We start from the raw sequence: 17,566 nt of genomic DNA on the forward strand, positions 1-17,566 counted from the left end.
TGAAATCTCAATTGGAACAACCATTTCTCCAGAAAGAAGAATTTACTTTCATCTCTTTAAAATCCAAACAGTATCTGGATAACGCCTGCTGTTTACACCTTTCATATTGAACATGGTTATTTTTTGTATATTACACAAGTCAGCTGAATTTTTTTTTTTTTACTGCTGAGCTTTATTATAAACTAAAGGGTACCTGTAATCTGATTAAACCTGAGAGCTTAAAGAGGTTAAGCAACATCCAAAACTTTAAACATCTCACAAAATCAGGCTTAGTTCATCACTCCAAAAACGAAATAATTCGGGATAAATGGAAAACTACCTAAAAGTACAGAAAAAACTAGAAAAATGATTTGTAGACTAATGGAGCTCAACGCAGAAAAATCCTGAAAGGAAACCTGTGAAAAGCTGCAAAGAATTAAGAGTGGTGCTGAGGGGCCATCAGGACAGATTCATGCATTAAAGAGGTCCAATTCAGGTTTACACTGTAATTCAATTGAGAATATATCATAACATTTTTTTAAGTGTTATTAAACATTTATCCCATTTGACTCAGCATGAGGTCATCTGTAAAGAACACTGTAAATTAAAAATATGCTGTATATTGTACTTAAGAGTGAAATGTTTAAATTCAGTTTATTAATAGGGTTTAGACTAAACCTTTCTGGACAACATGTTGGGATACGTTTGGAGACTGAGTTACTTACAGTAATCCTTAAAGTGCATCAGCTGTTCACTTGTTTACTCGGCACAAGTGTTCAAAACAACAATTTAAAGCCACTGCTGGCTAACATTCTTGCTGTCTCAACTATAAATCTTAAATATCATAAAACCACACAAACTATAAAATGGGTGACTCTTGGTGGCAAAAGCATAGAAAAGTTACTATCTTGAAATGTTTCTTTACTGGCTTTGGTACATCAGTGCAACAGTCCAGACTGACTGCAGCAGCTTTGCCTGAGATCAGCAGTGAGAATGGGAGAAAACCTGATCAAACTGATGTGGTGATTAGAGAAAATAAATAGCAAAAACTGTAACCACATTATTTATTTTTTCTCTGCTCATTACAACAAACAACTGCTTCATTTAACATGTTCACTTTAACTGCTCCTTGTAGGTGAGGTTAGGGCAAAAAAAAAAAAAAATCCAGATTGTTCAGAGGAGTAAGTTGGAGAAGTAAGGCCTGTACTGCACATGATTTTGTAATACATAACATAATGGTGTGTATACCAATAAGGTACATGTAGCTGGGAAACTCTTACACATACAGATTTGTCTACAAACAGGCTGATAATAAACTTAATTCAAAGCATTTTCCCCCTTCACATTGTCAACAGCCAATCACATTTCTGATTCAGCTTAGCAAATCACAAAGCTCCTGATTTTTCAGATATTGTTCTCTTAGATTTTCACATTAATTGTTCTCTGTACTTTTTGAATTCTCTGTGTTTTAAGAACAGCAAAACATCAGTTTCATCTTAAGAAAAAAGAGGAGGTTACACTACGGCGTAGCATAAGCATTTATTGGCTAGCAGGACACTCTGCAGCAGTAGCCAAATGCAAATGAAATGTTAAAATGTTTACCATGAGCAAAACATAACTTCCTCTTGGTTCTGCTGAAAGAGGCAACACAAAGGATGATCATGTCTCCATTTATTCCTGCTCTGTAATGCCGTTTCAGCCTGCTGTGCTGGATGAAGGCTTACAGACTCAAGATTGTTCCTATGTGGACCGACGAGTGAGATGGGAGGAAAGCAGGAGTCGAGGCAACAGTCTTTATATCTCCATCATCCGGATGTCTTCTGTTTCTGTAGTGTCGTCCTTTGTCCATTTTCCTGTATTTGTCCACAGTCCAGCCTCTAAACAGTGCTTCCTCTTGAATTCAGGATCCTCCTAGAAGTCAAAGGCAAGCAAAAGAAATAAATTGCTGAAACAATAAATTCTGTAAGTATTGCATAGGCTGAAACCAACAAATATAGCTCTGAAGTATATTTTACACAACCAGAAACGGCTAAAAATAGTGCTATGTGAGACACGATAAAGAAATAAAAACATTGAAATCCAAAAGCAGGACCAGCTTCAACTTCAATAAGCTCAACCATCTTGAGAAACAGGATTTTCTATTACGGAGTTTATGTTTGGCTGCTAATTAAGCTGTGGGGCCGGCAGCGGGGGATGTGGCCCCCTTTCTCTACCTCGCTTACAAAAACCTTTTCAAAACAACAATGAAAAGGTTTGCTGAATAGAATGTGGAGAACTAGCTTATTATTGGTTCTCTGGAGATGTACCAAAGGAAACTGTCTAAATGTTAAAAATTCCACCACAAAGTAAGTTTTTTTATTTACACATTATTTAATATTTTCAACAAAAACTGAGAGCAGCTCCTCAATAACTGTGAGTTATTACACAACTGCTTTTCTTCAAAGTGATAGAGTTTGGAGAACTCCATCTATATTGCGGTGTTCTCGCAAAGTAGGTTTTTTATTAAGTAAACAAATGGGGAAGAATATTTGAATGACTCCCACCAATCAACATGAAGCCTTGGCAGCGTCAAAGAACTAGATTTTGTGAATCCCATAACCTTCCATAACTACACAGGGAGAAGTCAAAATTTTAAAGATTGTCATGAATCTCAAAGCTCTGTCTACCAAGAGCATTTAAGCTATATGAAGTATTATATAAAATACATTTCCATAATCAACCACAGACTTTAAAGTAGCAGACTAGTCTACTTTTAACCTAAAACGGAGGGGCAAGTAAAAAGACTTTCAGATTAATGGGGTTTTTTTTACCAATTGTTTGATGTGACACCTGACACTTATTAGAAGATTATTAAAGCTGTTTGCCTCAATAGCAAATGATCCACAGCACCAAAGCCATTGAATTGCTGAATCATAAATAAGTTTAAGACAACTAAAATCAACCGCCTGTTTAATAGAGACGAACCCCATCGGCTGTGAAGGACAGGATTATCTGACTGGACTCCAGAAGCACAGAGCCCATGAGAAGCTAATCGAAGAAGACAGGACTTTGCTAACAAAGTGACAGGAGAGCATTTAATCCATCACTGGATTACAAGAGTTTATGTTTCTATATTTTGAAAACCTATAATTTGCTTTTTAAAGTGTAAAAACTGGCTAAGGAGTGAATTCCAACTGAAAAGGACTTGTTCAATAAACCCATGATAACAATAAACAGATGTGTTTATTGTCAAGATAAATCATTTAAAAAACAAAGTAGGTGAAATACGTCCACTGAGATATTTAAGTGATAATAAAGACTACAGGAATATATAATAATATGTAAAGTATACATTTTTAAATACACCTTCATTTGTAGCACAAAGGAGAAAAAAAAAGCCTTCCTTCACTTACATTTTTTTCATTCAAGCTAAAAAATTATTAAAATTACACAGAAAAACAAATACACAGAAAAAAACAGACTCCGATGTGTACTTTTTTCATATCAAACACAGGAATATGCAAAACTAAGGTTGTGTAGAAAAACTAAACACAGTTGGAATCCCAGCATATTCAATTCCAGATCAGATTACCTATTATCCGAGAAATTAAACATCGTACCCACAACTATATCACAGATCTGAGTTCGCATGCTAAAGTGACCAAAATATGAAAAATGCTGAATGCTGTTTGGTTGGAAAAGATGGCAAGAGCATTATCTTTTTTTATGTCTAAAAATAATAATTTTAGACAAACTTTCAGCTCAAAAAAGCAGAAGGTTTCTAGGAAAGTCTCCTTTGCAAAGATGAAACCAAAGCTGAGATGCACTGCATTCTTCTTTGTTCAGTAAATAATGACACTGTGACTCCACTAAGGTTTGATTTCAGTCATTTTAAACCCAGTAAAGACCAGATCATCCTTAGAAGAGCCGAAACACAAAACTCTAGACATGAAAGAGGGTGTACTTTCTTTTTCCCCATGACAATGTGTTGTGTGTACATTGCCCAACACCTGCAGGAGTAAAAACAGCATTCATAAAAAAATATTAGTCAATACACTACAACTTAACAGAACGTATTTCCCCTTTTTATCATGAGTAATATAAAATATGAAACATGAAGTATTACATATTGCCTAGGATGAAGGTACCGGTACTGTTATTTTATCTTTCAGGTTTGTCTAAAATGTGCATTAATATATTTTTATTTTGCTTATATGTGCAGTATTTGTTGCTCAAAACATATTCCTTCCATTTATAGTTGTAAGTCTAATTTTAAATGACCTCATAATACAAAAATGTCTGATTTATTGAGGCTTAGACAGATAGGAGAAACTTTACTATGAAAAGTTTTTTCAGAAAGAAGTTGTTAAAAAGACAGACTGAATTTCTGCAAAGATCTGCAGCCAAATGCACTATACTGAACATATGCTGAGCATTTTTTGGCAATGTTATAACAAATATTCTAAAAATATATTTTTTAAATTGGCAATTTTTGGCAAGACTTGTACCGACTTTAAAACAACTGCTTTTTAGTGCCATCTATCAGTTGACCAGGGTAACCACAAGAAGTCACAAGATTTAGTGACGCCTGAGAACGCAGCAATGCTCACCTGTGATATAAAGTCTGTTGTTACTTTGGTGTTAGGTCTACAGTTTGTGTCGAAGCCCTGATGATCAACGTTCAAAGCGTCATTTCTACATTTCGCTGCATATTCTTCAACTCTTTGTTTGAAGGCGTCAAGTTCTGCTCGGAAGACTTCAAGGTAGATGTCCTGTCCCTCCTGCAAAGCAACATGTAAAATATTTGTTTATAAAGCCTCGGGTCATAGTTGCAGTATAAAGATAGCAGATATAGATACATTATACAATATATAAACTGTCTGTGGCTTACTTTCGCTTTGTGGAAGAATTGCCTGAAGCAGCCACGAGGGTCTTGTTGAGAATTTGAGGCCATTTCTAAGATAAACTGCATAACCACGGCTTGGTGCGCCACCTGCTCCATCAGTGCTTCTTTCTGCAAGGCCAAACACAGAATTAGCATTAAGAGGGCTATGTTTAATTCACGTTTGACCTCCTGAACTGTAAACAACGTCAAAAAATGTTTTTATTTCAGTATGCACTGCCTCTTGCTTGGAGACGACAATGATGAAAATCTCAGGGAAGTTTCAAATGGTTATAAGAGAGGACCTGAAGACCCTGTTGTGTAAAGCAAAGGATCCCCTTAGCATCTTTTTGCTTAGTCTCTTTATAACTGTTGAATCATGAACATCAGCCTAAATGAGTTCTGGAGGACTTTTGAAGTTTTCTGAGGTTTTTTTCTGTGATGTCAAAATAACACCTTCATCATATTACCCCTTCTTGCTGTAGTCGAATGCACCACAGGACTAAGAAATTTGCTGTTTCCTCACAGATGAGCTGCGGCATGTGTGAAAGGAATCGCTGGCTGTCGTCCCATCTCCGTAACATACCTGAGACAGGAAAGTCATGTTTTATCAAAACTTGAAGACAGAAAACACAAATTTGGAAAATTAGATAGTCTAGACATTTTTAATATGCAGAAAAGGAAAATAGCAAATTTAGAAAAAACTGGCTTTATCTGGAACTTTGATTAGCCTGAACAAGTAAAAAGAACAAGTAAAAAGAAAGGGATGTATCCTTTACTTCAAAACTAAAAGTTTAGTAGTGAGTGCCTCACTTACCAAAATGCCTGAGCTCTTGTTCATATTTCTGGAGAAATGTTTTGCAGGTGTCCTGATCCATTTCCACAGGTTGATGATGCAAATTAATAATACTCTAAAAGCAATAAAAAACAATGATTATACCAACACATTAAAAAAGCAGACAGGAGAAATTAATTATTTTTCCAGCAATATGACATTTTTTTTCTTTATGATACACCTTATCAAAAACGTCCCAACTTCCAGTGGCACCGAGGACGGGACTGCGACTGGGCTCTGGGCCTGCCAGCATGCTCTCCTTGCGACGCCACTCCTCCTCTGTGTTTGTGAGTTCAGTCGGGCAGACGAGGGTCCGCGCTCGCTCCTGTTCCATGGACTCAGAGCTGTGGACCCCCAAAGAGCACATCTGATCCTGCGCTTCAGCCAGCCGCCAGCTGGAAACGATGGAGGCTTTCACACAGCGCTGCTGGCTCTGGCAGAGTGACGCCATGGGGCAATCACAAAGGTGGGACGACGGTGACTAGAGAAATGTCAACATGGGAGAACTTACATTTTATTCTACTTCAAGAGAGTTCCTAAGCAGATGCAGCAACTTATCTTTCATAAAGTTCATAGAGAAAAGGTGCATATTAAGCCCTAACTTCTAATATTCTATATTGCTTTATTTCACTGAAAGTTAAAAAGCTAAATAAAGAAAGCTACACCTTTCTTTGCAATGGTCAGGATTTTTCTGGCTGAATTTTATTATAGTTCTGTGTTTTTTCGTGACGACTATCACAAATAACAGAATAAAAAAAGTGGTTCAGTTCAGGTTCTATGAGTGGTAGTAATTATCAATCCAAAATAAAGATTATTATACAGTTATCTCCATTTACGTATCAAAGTATAACTTCCCAAACTTTAACTGACATTAAATAAGTTCATCAACATATAAACTCTTAGTTAATGTGTTAGAAAACCCAAATTGGTGGTGGTTTTTTTTTTTTTTTTTTAGCTTTGATGCCTTTAACAAATAGCTGGGGAGAAAAATCAGAGTTTAACTAGCCGATCGCTGATCCAGATCTAATTCCAACCTTTGAGCGATTTGTTCGTGCATCTCTAATAACGGGCCCTCTATATGCAGAACAGAGAAAAGTGAGATGGATACAAATATAGAATAAAAGAGCAAAAAATAAATAAGACCTCTGTTGTGTCACTAATATTTAGCACTGAAGTAAGCCTTTGGATTGTTTTAATCATTTTTATGCCACCAAACATAACAGAGCTTTTTTTATTATTAGAGACTGCAGCTGTCATACCACAGAGGTGTGCTCATGATTTGGGATGTGGATGGATCAGAGCTGGAGAAGTTTGTGAAATTTGATTTCACTAATCATGTATTTAGTCCGCTTGTCACGTTTTCTATTGTCATGTGAACTTTTAGAGAAATATCAAAGTGAAGTACAGCACACGTTTTTTTAGACAACGCTGTCTTTGATTTAGTTTAGCTACTCCTATAGCACAGCAAATAAGCTATGTTAAGTGCTGTAAACTCTTTCTGAAATAATTCAGACCACTAAACGTCACAAAAACAGGCCTTACCCAAAAACCTACTTCTTCATGTAAAATTAGTGTTTAATTACTAATTACTCTGAAAGAATGTTAGCTTGTGGGAAATTAAGTTGAATGCTAACACATCAGCTAATAATTAGCATTAAAAGTTCATTACCTGGTGGCTGGGATGGACACCAGTTAAAGTCCTCGCTGGCGAATTTGGGTCGCCATTCTGCTTATCGTTTGTATGAAACGGAGCTCCGTGTCCCATCCACGCCATAACCGCAAAAGCAACTCTCAAGAGTACCGTGCCCGTTGGAAAGTGCTAGCCTATGCTAGCTATGTTTGAGGAATCTCACACAGTTTTGCCTCTTTATGCTCAGCTGTCAGCCACGGCTATATGAGATATAAATAGCGACCTGAAAAGCCAAGGGAGGAAAAGTGGAAATATGATTCGGGATAGCAGTATGTCGGCGCTACAAACAATAACAACAACCGTTGCTCTAACTAAAGCAGGCTGCAGCTGTTTTGGGACATGACGTATTGGGTACGTAGTGACTATGTCCCACGTGACTGTGTACCACGTGACATAGTCAGAGGTTTCTCCAGGATTCTATTTATTTCTAGCAAACTTTTCCTTAGGTCAAGGGCAATTTAAAATGTTGCTTCGTGGAATTTAGTGGTTCGTTCTTTCTTTCATTATGTGCAATTAGCAAAACTATGAAAAAAACCTGCATTGTTTCAGGTTAGTATTCACACTTTGTACTTGGTACTGTTAATCATGACGTTGCAAAATGTTGAAACCTTTCAAAAACTTTTAGACCAAAATAGGTTTGTTTTAGTTTTTTATTTTAGTTCTAAGTTTAGATTTTAACTTAATAAAATGTCTAGTCTCAATGTGTAGTAGTGTGGTTAAAGGGTAAAAAAGGTGAAAAACAACCCCCCATACCCCATTAAAAAAAAGAAAAGAAAGAAAAACAGCATCAGCCGCCAGTTCCAGATTCTCCTGATGAATTTATTCCAATTTTGGCTCTGACATCCATTCTGAGCTTCTGACATTTCACTGTTCTTATATTGTATTGGCAACACACGTGCACTTAACTGGACTAAACCACAATGAAACAGGTCAAACCGAACAGCAAACTCTAACAGAGAAACAAGAATAAGATTATTAATTTAATTTACAAACTCATCTACATAATTTAAAAGTCTGCAAAATAAACCATGTAATACAGGACAACTCAAAAAGTTACTTTAAAGAAAAAACAAACAATGTATTACACAAAAGAATACCCTAATACAGCTATGCAATCAGTGACATCATCCAGCCATTTAAGCAGGAGATACTTGGCTGGCCCCTCCCATGCATCTGCCCATGCTGCAGAATTTACAAGGGACAAACAATGGTGAGTATAAAGGAAAACAAATAATTTACCATAAATATGCCTGGGAACAAAAGAAACATATTCATCTAGTGGTCCAGACGTGTCAGCTTTAACTAAAACATTAGTTGTAAACTGCTACCACATACAAACCCAGGATAGCGGGTAAAGCAAAGTTGTAAAGTAATGTTGAAATTGAAGAATAATGACCATCAATAGAAAGATTAAGTGAATCAGAAATAAGAATAAGGGACACAAACTGGACCACTTTGTCCAGAATCTACTATCCAAATCTACTGATTTTCTATTTAAAAAATAACTAAAAACAATTAGATTTTACATATTCATTTGTATTGTAATTATTTTTCTCAGAGAACAAGTTTATTTTTGGCTTGTTAAGGATGAATATACAATATTACCCAGAATTGATTTTCGTTTGCCTGCATTTACAATGTTCCACCAGAAGTGGGAGGTAGAGTCACTGTAAACCTAGGGTAGCAAATTTTTTTACCCTTATTTAGACTCACAGGCATGTGTGTGAAAATGTTTCGGTAAAACTGTCGTTTTAAAGTATTAAAACATGCATGGGCTTGGACCATACTATTCTTTAAAAAAATTTTTTTAAAGTTAACAACATTCAAGGTCTGTTGGACTTGAAAAATCTCCAAAATGTGAATAATTGTGTAAGAGAAAAAGCTGCCTGCGAAACTAAACTCAGGGATAACCTGGAACCTTACAGACGCGAGTGAGCTAGAGAAACAGAACGGCTCACACTTTGCCAGTCTGCGTGACGATTTCTAATTAACTGAGCAAACTAGCCAGTGGTGAGTCTATTTAGCTTAATAATGACATTTCTAAACTGTTGGAATGAAACCATTTTGAGCCGGTTGACACTTTTAAAACAACTGAATGTTGAACTGAAAACATGTCAACCTAGCTATCGGGCTTTTGAGCTAGCTTATAACGACACAGGTGTGTTAACGAATTGAAAAACAACGGACTTTGTAAAGCTGTATGCCTTTGTTTCCGGAGAAGCTAGAAACCAATACGAAGAATCACAGTGTCTGACATACAGTACCTGTGACAGACAAGTTAATTCTTGCTTACAGAAAATAGTAGGACGATTTCCTCACCACGAGGTGGCGTTGCAGGCAAAAAAAGACTTGTCTTTATTCCCCATCAACAATTCCCCTTACCGTGCAGCAAAGACGGTGCGCTGCCAAAGGCCATCCAAAGCCTGCAGACAGTCAGACAGAGAGAAACAACCAGACTTAAGGCTTTTAAAACATCCCCAGCCTGAAATCAAACTTTAGAGCCAGCTGGCATCTTGCCCTTTCTCAGGCTTCTGTTCCCACAGTTGTTGTTTTTTCCATGTAGCTGCTTAAAATTGCAACACGCATTTTGATGCCTTTGTTGAGGCTTGATTTATACACACTCACATACACACGCGCACACACAAAAATACTGAACATGTGACAAGTCCCTCAAGATATTTTGGCATTGCTGGATAAACACTCCAGGTTCAGACTCACTGTTTCGTGCAGCTAGAGATTATATAAAAGTGACAGTTAAGGATAATATTAATGGGAGAAAACTGTTTATGTTCAAACTAGGTTTGAACAGAAACATTCAAACATAGTTTCCTTAAATTGTGTTGTCCAAGGAAAAGTATTGTACTAAATAAAATACGTTTTTGTTACTGTTTGAAATTTATTAATAGTTTTATAACTAATATAAGTGTATTAGTCTTGAAGTCTGTTGGTGTAATGACTGACAGCTGTTTAGCGCCAGTATACTGGTCAGTTCTGGGTCCTTTCCAGGCATTTAGCCCTACAAAATCACTGATGTATTTAAGTCTGTGCAATATTAGAAAAACATGCAGTTTTAATATTATTGTTGAATATTGCGATGATACATATCTGTATTGACTAACCCACATTTTCTCTCTTTAACTTGGTAACTTTAAATCTTACGTATATACTCACCAGTAAACATATTTCGATGTAATATGTATATACTGTGACAATTTGAAATAGTTATAGTGGAAACCTCACAATCTGATCTCTGTGCTTCCGTTCTACAGGGTGACAGCAGAACATCAACCTGAACACAGAAATGAGCCTTACTTCTCTAGAAGAAAAGGGTTAGTAACCCAGTTTCATTGCACATGGTAGTTTTGTAAGTCCAGACATGTTTTACACATTTGGGATAGAAATAGTTTTTAGAGTGGCTACAAACATAACTGAAAGCATAAGTGATACTTGCAGTAAACAAAGATTTAAAAAAAAAAAAAAAAAAAAGAAAAGTTGAGTTTATTTTAAACTGCAATAAGTTGTGGAGGAGCGGCACTAATATCTCTCACTGAAAAAGTATGCTAGTTATTTCTCTATCCCTTTTTAAGTTCCACAAAGGAAAAGCTACTGCCTAAAACAATCCACACTAAATAAAACCAGCATTGGTTGGTAATAACACATAAAAGGTTCAAGTCCCATATTCTAGTTTTTGAGCAGGAACGTCGCTTCTGGTAACAGGGCAACAGTGGACTGTGAAAAGTACATATGTGCATTCTCTAAGGTAATATTGTAGCATTTTATGCCAAGTCAATTGTGCGTTTCTTCTGTACCTTTATTATTAAACATAATTTCATTCAAATTGACACCCACAGGAACCGCCAGATACTAAATAAACTCCGCAAGTTTCCTAAATCCAAATCAAGGGAAATTAGTATTTTTATGTACCGTACATTTAAGTTTTAGATAAATTAATTTTGTGTTTGATATGTGGGCTATAGAGTACTATTTATTTCAGAGAGAATGGGGGAGTTTAAACATTTTTAGTTTTAATGTCAGTTTATCTTTTCTCAACAGTGACTTGTGTATCCCCCCCTCTTACAAGAAATATACTGTATAACATTGGAATGACTCAGCAGTGTTAGTAATGCTAACATGCGATAATCCTGATCTATAAAAAATAATAATGGTTGCTCAATGCAGTAGAGAAAAATTTACCTGTTCCATTCAAATCCAGCTTAGCCCTAATTGATACAGTTCAATCAAATGACAACCCTCTTTCAAATGGACATGTCATTGTAGATTTATAAGAGATTTAAATCCACTTGAGCTTCTAGTAGGTCAGCTTTAAGTGGACAACTGACATATCAACAATACTTTAATGGGCATGCTAATTTCCAAATGCTGCCATTCTATTCATTTGCTAGATTGCGTTCTAGCACCTTTGACAATACACAAAAGAAGAGAAGTACTTGTTGAAGAATGTTGTGGCATTCGTCCAGTGGATTTGAGCCATTTGCAAGACTTCCAAGTCACACTGAAGCCCTTCTAGTGGCTGTAGTAACATCAAATGCCTCAATTAGATACTTGATCTTGGTGTTTCTAAAACTTTGGCAGCTGGTTGACAACATTCAGCCAGAGCTGCCTGTTGATCTTACCTTGGTAGATATTTCTGCAGATGTTTCACAATAGTTGGAATAAATTAATGCTGAGTCTGATTACAGTGAACTAAACAAAAAAAAAGACTTCATCTTCCCAGAGGTGAATGAGTTCATGCACTTGATGGTTGTCGGTGTAATTCAATGTGGTGATAGGGTTATTATGTTGTAATGAATGAGGGTGCCTCCAGCTCTGTCATTCGCACTTCAGCCAAGACCGTAAAGAAGCTACATGCTCAACATTCCTCTTCTCATGCAAACAGTGGGGCTGAAGTGGGTTGTGCTGTTTGTGTTTGTGTGAGTCCCTGTGCACATTATAGTCTATGCATGTTTGTCAGAGGGATGAATGGGCTGGAGTGGGGTGTAGAACAGCAGGGAAGCACACAGCAGGGCAAAGGGAGCCTTGCAGCTATTCAGCCGTTTTAAATTGAACGACATTTGATGGAACCGTGATTGTGATGTTTCAAGATGCCCATCTTTGTGAACTTGATGCATAACTACTTTGCTTTGCAGCTTTCCATTGTGTGAAGTGATGTGGTGTGACGAGTCATGCTACTCTAAAAATCTGTTTCTTACACAAATACCTAGTTTTCCATTTATATACATTAAATGCAAAATGTACATATTTCTTGTACAGTTTTGGCTTAATTGCTACTCTGAATATGTTGTTTCTGCAAATGACCTTTTCTTTGAGTCTGTATACGCTAGTTAATAAATAATCGATTACTAAATTATTTGACAATTATTTTAACAATCGATTAATCACGATTAATCTGATTAATCGTTTCACCCCATGTCCATCCATCCATCCATCCATCCATCCATCCATCCATCCATCCATCCATCCATCCATCCATCCATCCATCCATCCATCCATCCATCCATCCATCCATCCATCCATCCATCCATCCATCCATCCATCCAATCTTCTAATTGTCAGTCTGTCCATCTGTATATTTGTACAGTCCATTTGTCCTCCTGTTTGTCCATCTGCCCATCCCATCCATCCTTGTAGACTGAACATTATGTAACTTGTCTAGAAATATCTGCAATAAATCCAGAGTGAATTTACTTATTCTTTATATTGACTGAGAGCCCTGAGCTCTGCTAGTTTGACTTTGGAAAGTGGAGTGGTACTGTAACCATTCAAAAGGATTAATTTGTGCTGGTCAAAAAATATTTAGTTATTGGACAAAAAAATAATTTACTTACAAAATGTTCAACAGGAGTGTGTTTTTGTTTCTTTATTTTATACTATATTTCTCCTTAAGCACAGAGTTTGTCTGGCTACGATGGATTAGAGGCCAACACAGAGAGGACTTTGGGCTTGCTTTCCCAGGCTGTGTTTCAGGAAGGCAGTATTTTTTACAGCATGACCAGCACATAGCCGTTTTCCTGGGGAAATCCGAGACAAAATCAAGAAAGGCTGGTGCAGGGAGGGAGAGAAGAACAGGAAAACTAGCCCTGGGAAGGAAGGGGGGAGAAGGTAGGCTGGAGGCCACACAGAACGAGAACACACAGAACAACCAAGAACGAAGCTGGAGCTTCTGGGAAGGATCAGTGAAATATATAGGCATCCTCACTTCTAATTCTGATCCCAAACTCCTCCATTGGAAGTAATTTAGCCTAAAATGTGCACAGTGTCTTCTGCCGGCAGTAGCAGATTCAACTGGAATGCAGAGCTAATGCTGGGTTCCTCTGCTGCCCAAGCTGCCTCAGCTGTTAATCCACAGTTATATCTGCTCTGTTATGCTTGTTCAAGAAATTATATCTGACGTCATTTGTACTTAGCTGTGCCTTCTTTAGCAGCAATGAAGAAACATTTTCTTTTCATATCGCATTACCGATAAAGTTTGATTAACAGCTTGGTGGAAGAAGGGAAATATTTGAAGAAAACCGCCAACAAATTAGAACATAAATCTACATGACTTGGAAATAAAAGTAAAGGTCAAACAAATCCTTGTTTACAAGCTTTGCCAAGCCTTAATCAAACAGTTATGTGGGGTATTATAGAGCAACTGCTAAAATTGTGCATTGATTAACACTTATGTTTACAGATAATTGAACAAATGTTGCATTTAATTTCTTCAATTTATAGCTTGTATTAGTTAATTTTATTTGTGAGAAATTAACACAACTTCAGTAGTCCCAAGATAATCAACAGTGACTGTATTTAGTGATGAACAATGGAAAAGATAATTACGTTTTTTACTTTAGTGCTAGATTCTTCTTCTTCTCTTCTGTACTTAAATATTACATATTGGGGTTTGTTTTATATGTTGTCTGTCTGAGATGGATGGAGGAATAACTTCACGTTGTCAATGAGCCTAAGAAACATCTGTCTCAGCCAGATCATTGCAACCTTTAAAAATGTCAAACTAAAATTATTATCCCTGACCAAAAAAAAAAAAAGTGGAAAAACATGTTATTCAAAATGATTCAAAATAATTGGTCAAAGCACAACGCCTCGTTTTAACCTCTGTATTATAATAATAAATGAGGAATCAACTTATTGCGTAATTGTTGACCTTTATTTACAAGGTAAAGTGTTTGGTGCTGCAAATAAGTGCAACTATTGCAGATTTTATTTGCAAATTTGCACTTTTTTTAAAAATTAGACAAACATTAGTGTTGAAATAAAGCTTTAATGAAAACCCCCCACCTTTGTGTGTTTTATCCCTTCAGGGCTTGACCCTTTAGTACTCAGTGACCAGTTCTTTGAGCTGTGGAACCAAAATAATCTGCAGATGGTAAGAGTCACCTTCACATTGTCACTTTCATGCATGAATGAATGTATGTGGGTTTAATAGGTCATGTGTGTTTGCATGAAGCACGGGAAGGAGCAAACTACTGAGAGATCCCAGTATCTTTAACTGAAGTGTGTGTGTGTGTGTGTTTTAATGAGGAAAGCAGAAGGAAGGAATTTGTGTTGCTCTGAATGAACTTGAGAGGAGGTTATTGAGTGGATGACATCTGTTTTGTAAATTAAGACACAGTTCAAGGTATTCTCACACAGATATCGTTTTCTCTTGTTGGAATTTCCTAATGCCAAGCTTTGGATTCTTATGCCAGCATCCCTTATATGTCCCAAACCTCTGTGTCTGCTTGGCTCAAAGAGCATATGTGTTTCTCGTATTCTGAAATAAAATTCACGAATCTGTGTTGCAAAACATTTTCTTATTAGAAACAAAATCTACAGAGGATAAAAGTCCGGAACTTCACTTAGGTATTTTCCAGGTCTGAAATCTGGAAAGAGGTGTGGACAAAGGAAAAAAAAAAAACGAGCAAGGAAAATAATTTTTATTGAAAGACTTTTTTTAGACGTCCTTCTATTTATCCATATGTTTGTGCTCTTATTGATCGAACAAAAGAACAAACAAAATCCTATCTACACTTTGCTCTAAATCCCTAGTTTGGTTTTCTATTTATACTCTAATTCAGCAATTCTTAAAAAATATATGAACTTTTGACATGCAAAAATGTTCTCACCAATGTGTATAAGTCAGTCTTAACTACTTTTGCATGCAGAAATAATAAAGAGCAACCAAGGAAAAACCAAGACTATTGCATAAAAATATGTTTTAATCAACTGTGCATCTGTCAGTTGATTTTGTCTTAGAGCCGTAGCAAACAGTAAGAGTGATCTGAAAGACGTGAGTTGTTGAATCTACAAGCTGTGGTGTTCCTATCATAAAACATATAGTTTTAACTTTCCGTCCTCTTCTTTCCACCCACAGCTACATTTGGCGGCTATCCAAGGATTTTCAAAGCTGTCTGAGCCTCTGGAGGCCTTACTAACAATCCTGGAGAGCTGTCCGGGGAAACAGAAGGGTCGGAGCCACACCCTGGGCTATCACATTCTCATGGAATTCCAGACGTGGATGAAGGAACGTCCTCAGGTAGTGGAGCCAAGTGTTCAGCCCCTTGGCTCTAGATAAGACTGTAGCTCCAGTGTGACTTACATTTAATATGTGAGCAGCAAGTATTGATTTTGAGCTGTTCACATACTGTTTGTATTTCCACTGTCTGTTAACTGTTACTGTGACAATGTAGACCAGTTGCATTCAAACCTTTTCCTACATGTTCCAAAATTGTCAAGCAGAAATTTCTTTTATTTTAAATTAAAAAACAAAATATAATTTTATTGTTTTTTTTGTCTTATTTACCCGCTTAACAAAAGACTAGACATGTTACATTCTAATGAAACAGACTAGTCAGATTTTTGTACAAGAGTTATCTGATATCACATTATAAGAAAAGCGTGCAATTTTCTAATTTTTTTGGTTCAATTATTTTCTATTTTCTTTGTTCTCAGCAATAAGAATAAGGTAGTGATCACTGTTTTTTCCAACAATGTATCATTTTGCCATCTTCAGGAAATGGTTGCACCCAAGTCTGCATGAGTAAATGCTATTTACTACAAAAGGAGTGGTTATTAAAAGACAAATACATGTGTTTTGCATTCTGTTTTGTTTCAGGATTAAAGAAGGTATAAAGTAGCAAAACCAAATTTGTATAATTCTGTTTTATAAAATTATAATTTGTATAATTACAGTCTGGGTCTGCACAATAACATTCAAAGGGCCATGAATGGCCTGTGGGTTGCACTTTGGGCAACCACAATTTAGATAGTGTTACAACCTCAAAAAATCCCTCTGTGTCAATGTATATTGCATCAGTTTTTTCCATCTTTCATTCGTGTTTACCTTTCCAGGTGAGCCTGAGCTCTTTGGCTGAGGACAAAGCAGTGGAGCTCCAGCGGCGGGCTCTTGGTCTGCTGACAGACACCCAGCCCAACTTTGTAGACACCCTAATCAACATCTACCAGCTTAAGACTTTGGATCCTTCCATACAATGTATGCAAATTTACAAGCTCCAAGCTTTGAACTGTTATAAAGAGGTGAGTGAGTGATTTGACTTTTGATATAATAAAAATTCCATTAGTCCATACAATTTAAAGAGGCAACTAAATTTTGGCACTTGTTTAGTTTTGTCTGTTTTCTTCCCACAGGCGGTAACTCTCAGCATAAAGCTCGGATTGCAGACTGAACTAAATATAGAGGAGGTAAGACTAAGATTTTTTTCTTAATGTAGAATTAATTTTCTGTCTACCCATGCACAATAAACTATAAAGAAAAGCTTTAAACAAGTTCAAAGTTAAATTCTCAGATGATCTTTTTTGTAATTCTTTCTTCAATTCTATCTATTTTCTATCCATTATTATTTTGCAGATGCTTATCCCTCTGATTTTACAAGACAAGCTGCCTTTGGCAGAGTCCTTTGTCAAAGGACACAGACAGCTTGAAAATCAGCTTGTTATGTTACTAGACTCTTGGTGTCACCCGGACTTCAATGTGGAAGACATAAGAAAGTACGCTATGTGAATTCGTAGGAACTGGCTATGAACTCTGCTTTTCATATTTATTGGTGTTGCTCCAACGCCTCCATAGGATGGTGATATCTTCTCTGATAACTGTTGATGAGTGTTGGTGGCATGGCTGAAATATTAATATATCTCATGTAAGTTTTAAGATCTGACTTTAAATGACGTCACATAAACAAAATTA

The 17,566-nt window shown here is 36.5% G+C and overlaps 2 protein-coding genes across 5 annotated transcripts in view; one reads left to right on the forward strand and one right to left on the reverse strand.

The window, feature by feature from the left end:
- Window positions 1–1,026: 1,026 nt before the first annotated feature.
- cdc37l1 (cell division cycle 37-like 1) lies at window positions 1,027–7,729 on the reverse strand. The gene is made up of 7 exons (XM_032569303.1): window positions 7,345–7,729; window positions 5,857–6,156; window positions 5,658–5,751; window positions 5,311–5,426; window positions 4,850–4,972; window positions 4,569–4,739; window positions 1,027–1,890 (listed from the first exon to the last, which is right to left on the reverse strand). The coding sequence occupies exons 1-7, from the start codon at window positions 7,447–7,449 to the stop codon at window positions 1,774–1,776; spliced, it is 1,026 nt and encodes a 341-aa protein (XP_032425194.1). The 5' UTR covers window positions 7,450–7,729; the 3' UTR covers window positions 1,027–1,773.
- A 1,528-nt stretch (window positions 7,730–9,257) lies between these two features.
- exd3 (exonuclease 3'-5' domain containing 3) overlaps window positions 9,258–17,566 on the forward strand; it is a 47,669-nt gene continuing 39,360 nt past the window's right edge. For all 4 annotated transcript variants that reach the window (XM_032570555.1, XM_032570557.1, XM_032570558.1 and 1 more), the window contains exons 1-7: window positions 9,258–9,375; window positions 10,635–10,694; window positions 14,685–14,749; window positions 15,737–15,898; window positions 16,714–16,899; window positions 17,011–17,064; window positions 17,231–17,370. In XM_032570555.1, coding sequence (XP_032426446.1) covers window positions 10,667–10,694; window positions 14,685–14,749; window positions 15,737–15,898; window positions 16,714–16,899; window positions 17,011–17,064; window positions 17,231–17,370 — 635 coding nt within the window. In that variant the 5' untranslated portion in view covers window positions 9,258–9,375; window positions 10,635–10,666. The remainder of the gene's footprint in view (window positions 9,376–10,634; window positions 10,695–14,684; window positions 14,750–15,736; window positions 15,899–16,713; window positions 16,900–17,010; window positions 17,065–17,230; window positions 17,371–17,566) is intronic.

The sequence above is a fragment of the Xiphophorus hellerii genome, chromosome 8 (assembly GCF_003331165.1).
Source record: "Xiphophorus hellerii strain 12219 chromosome 8, Xiphophorus_hellerii-4.1, whole genome shotgun sequence".
In the NCBI taxonomy this organism is placed as follows: Eukaryota; Metazoa; Chordata; class Actinopteri; order Cyprinodontiformes; family Poeciliidae; genus Xiphophorus; species Xiphophorus hellerii.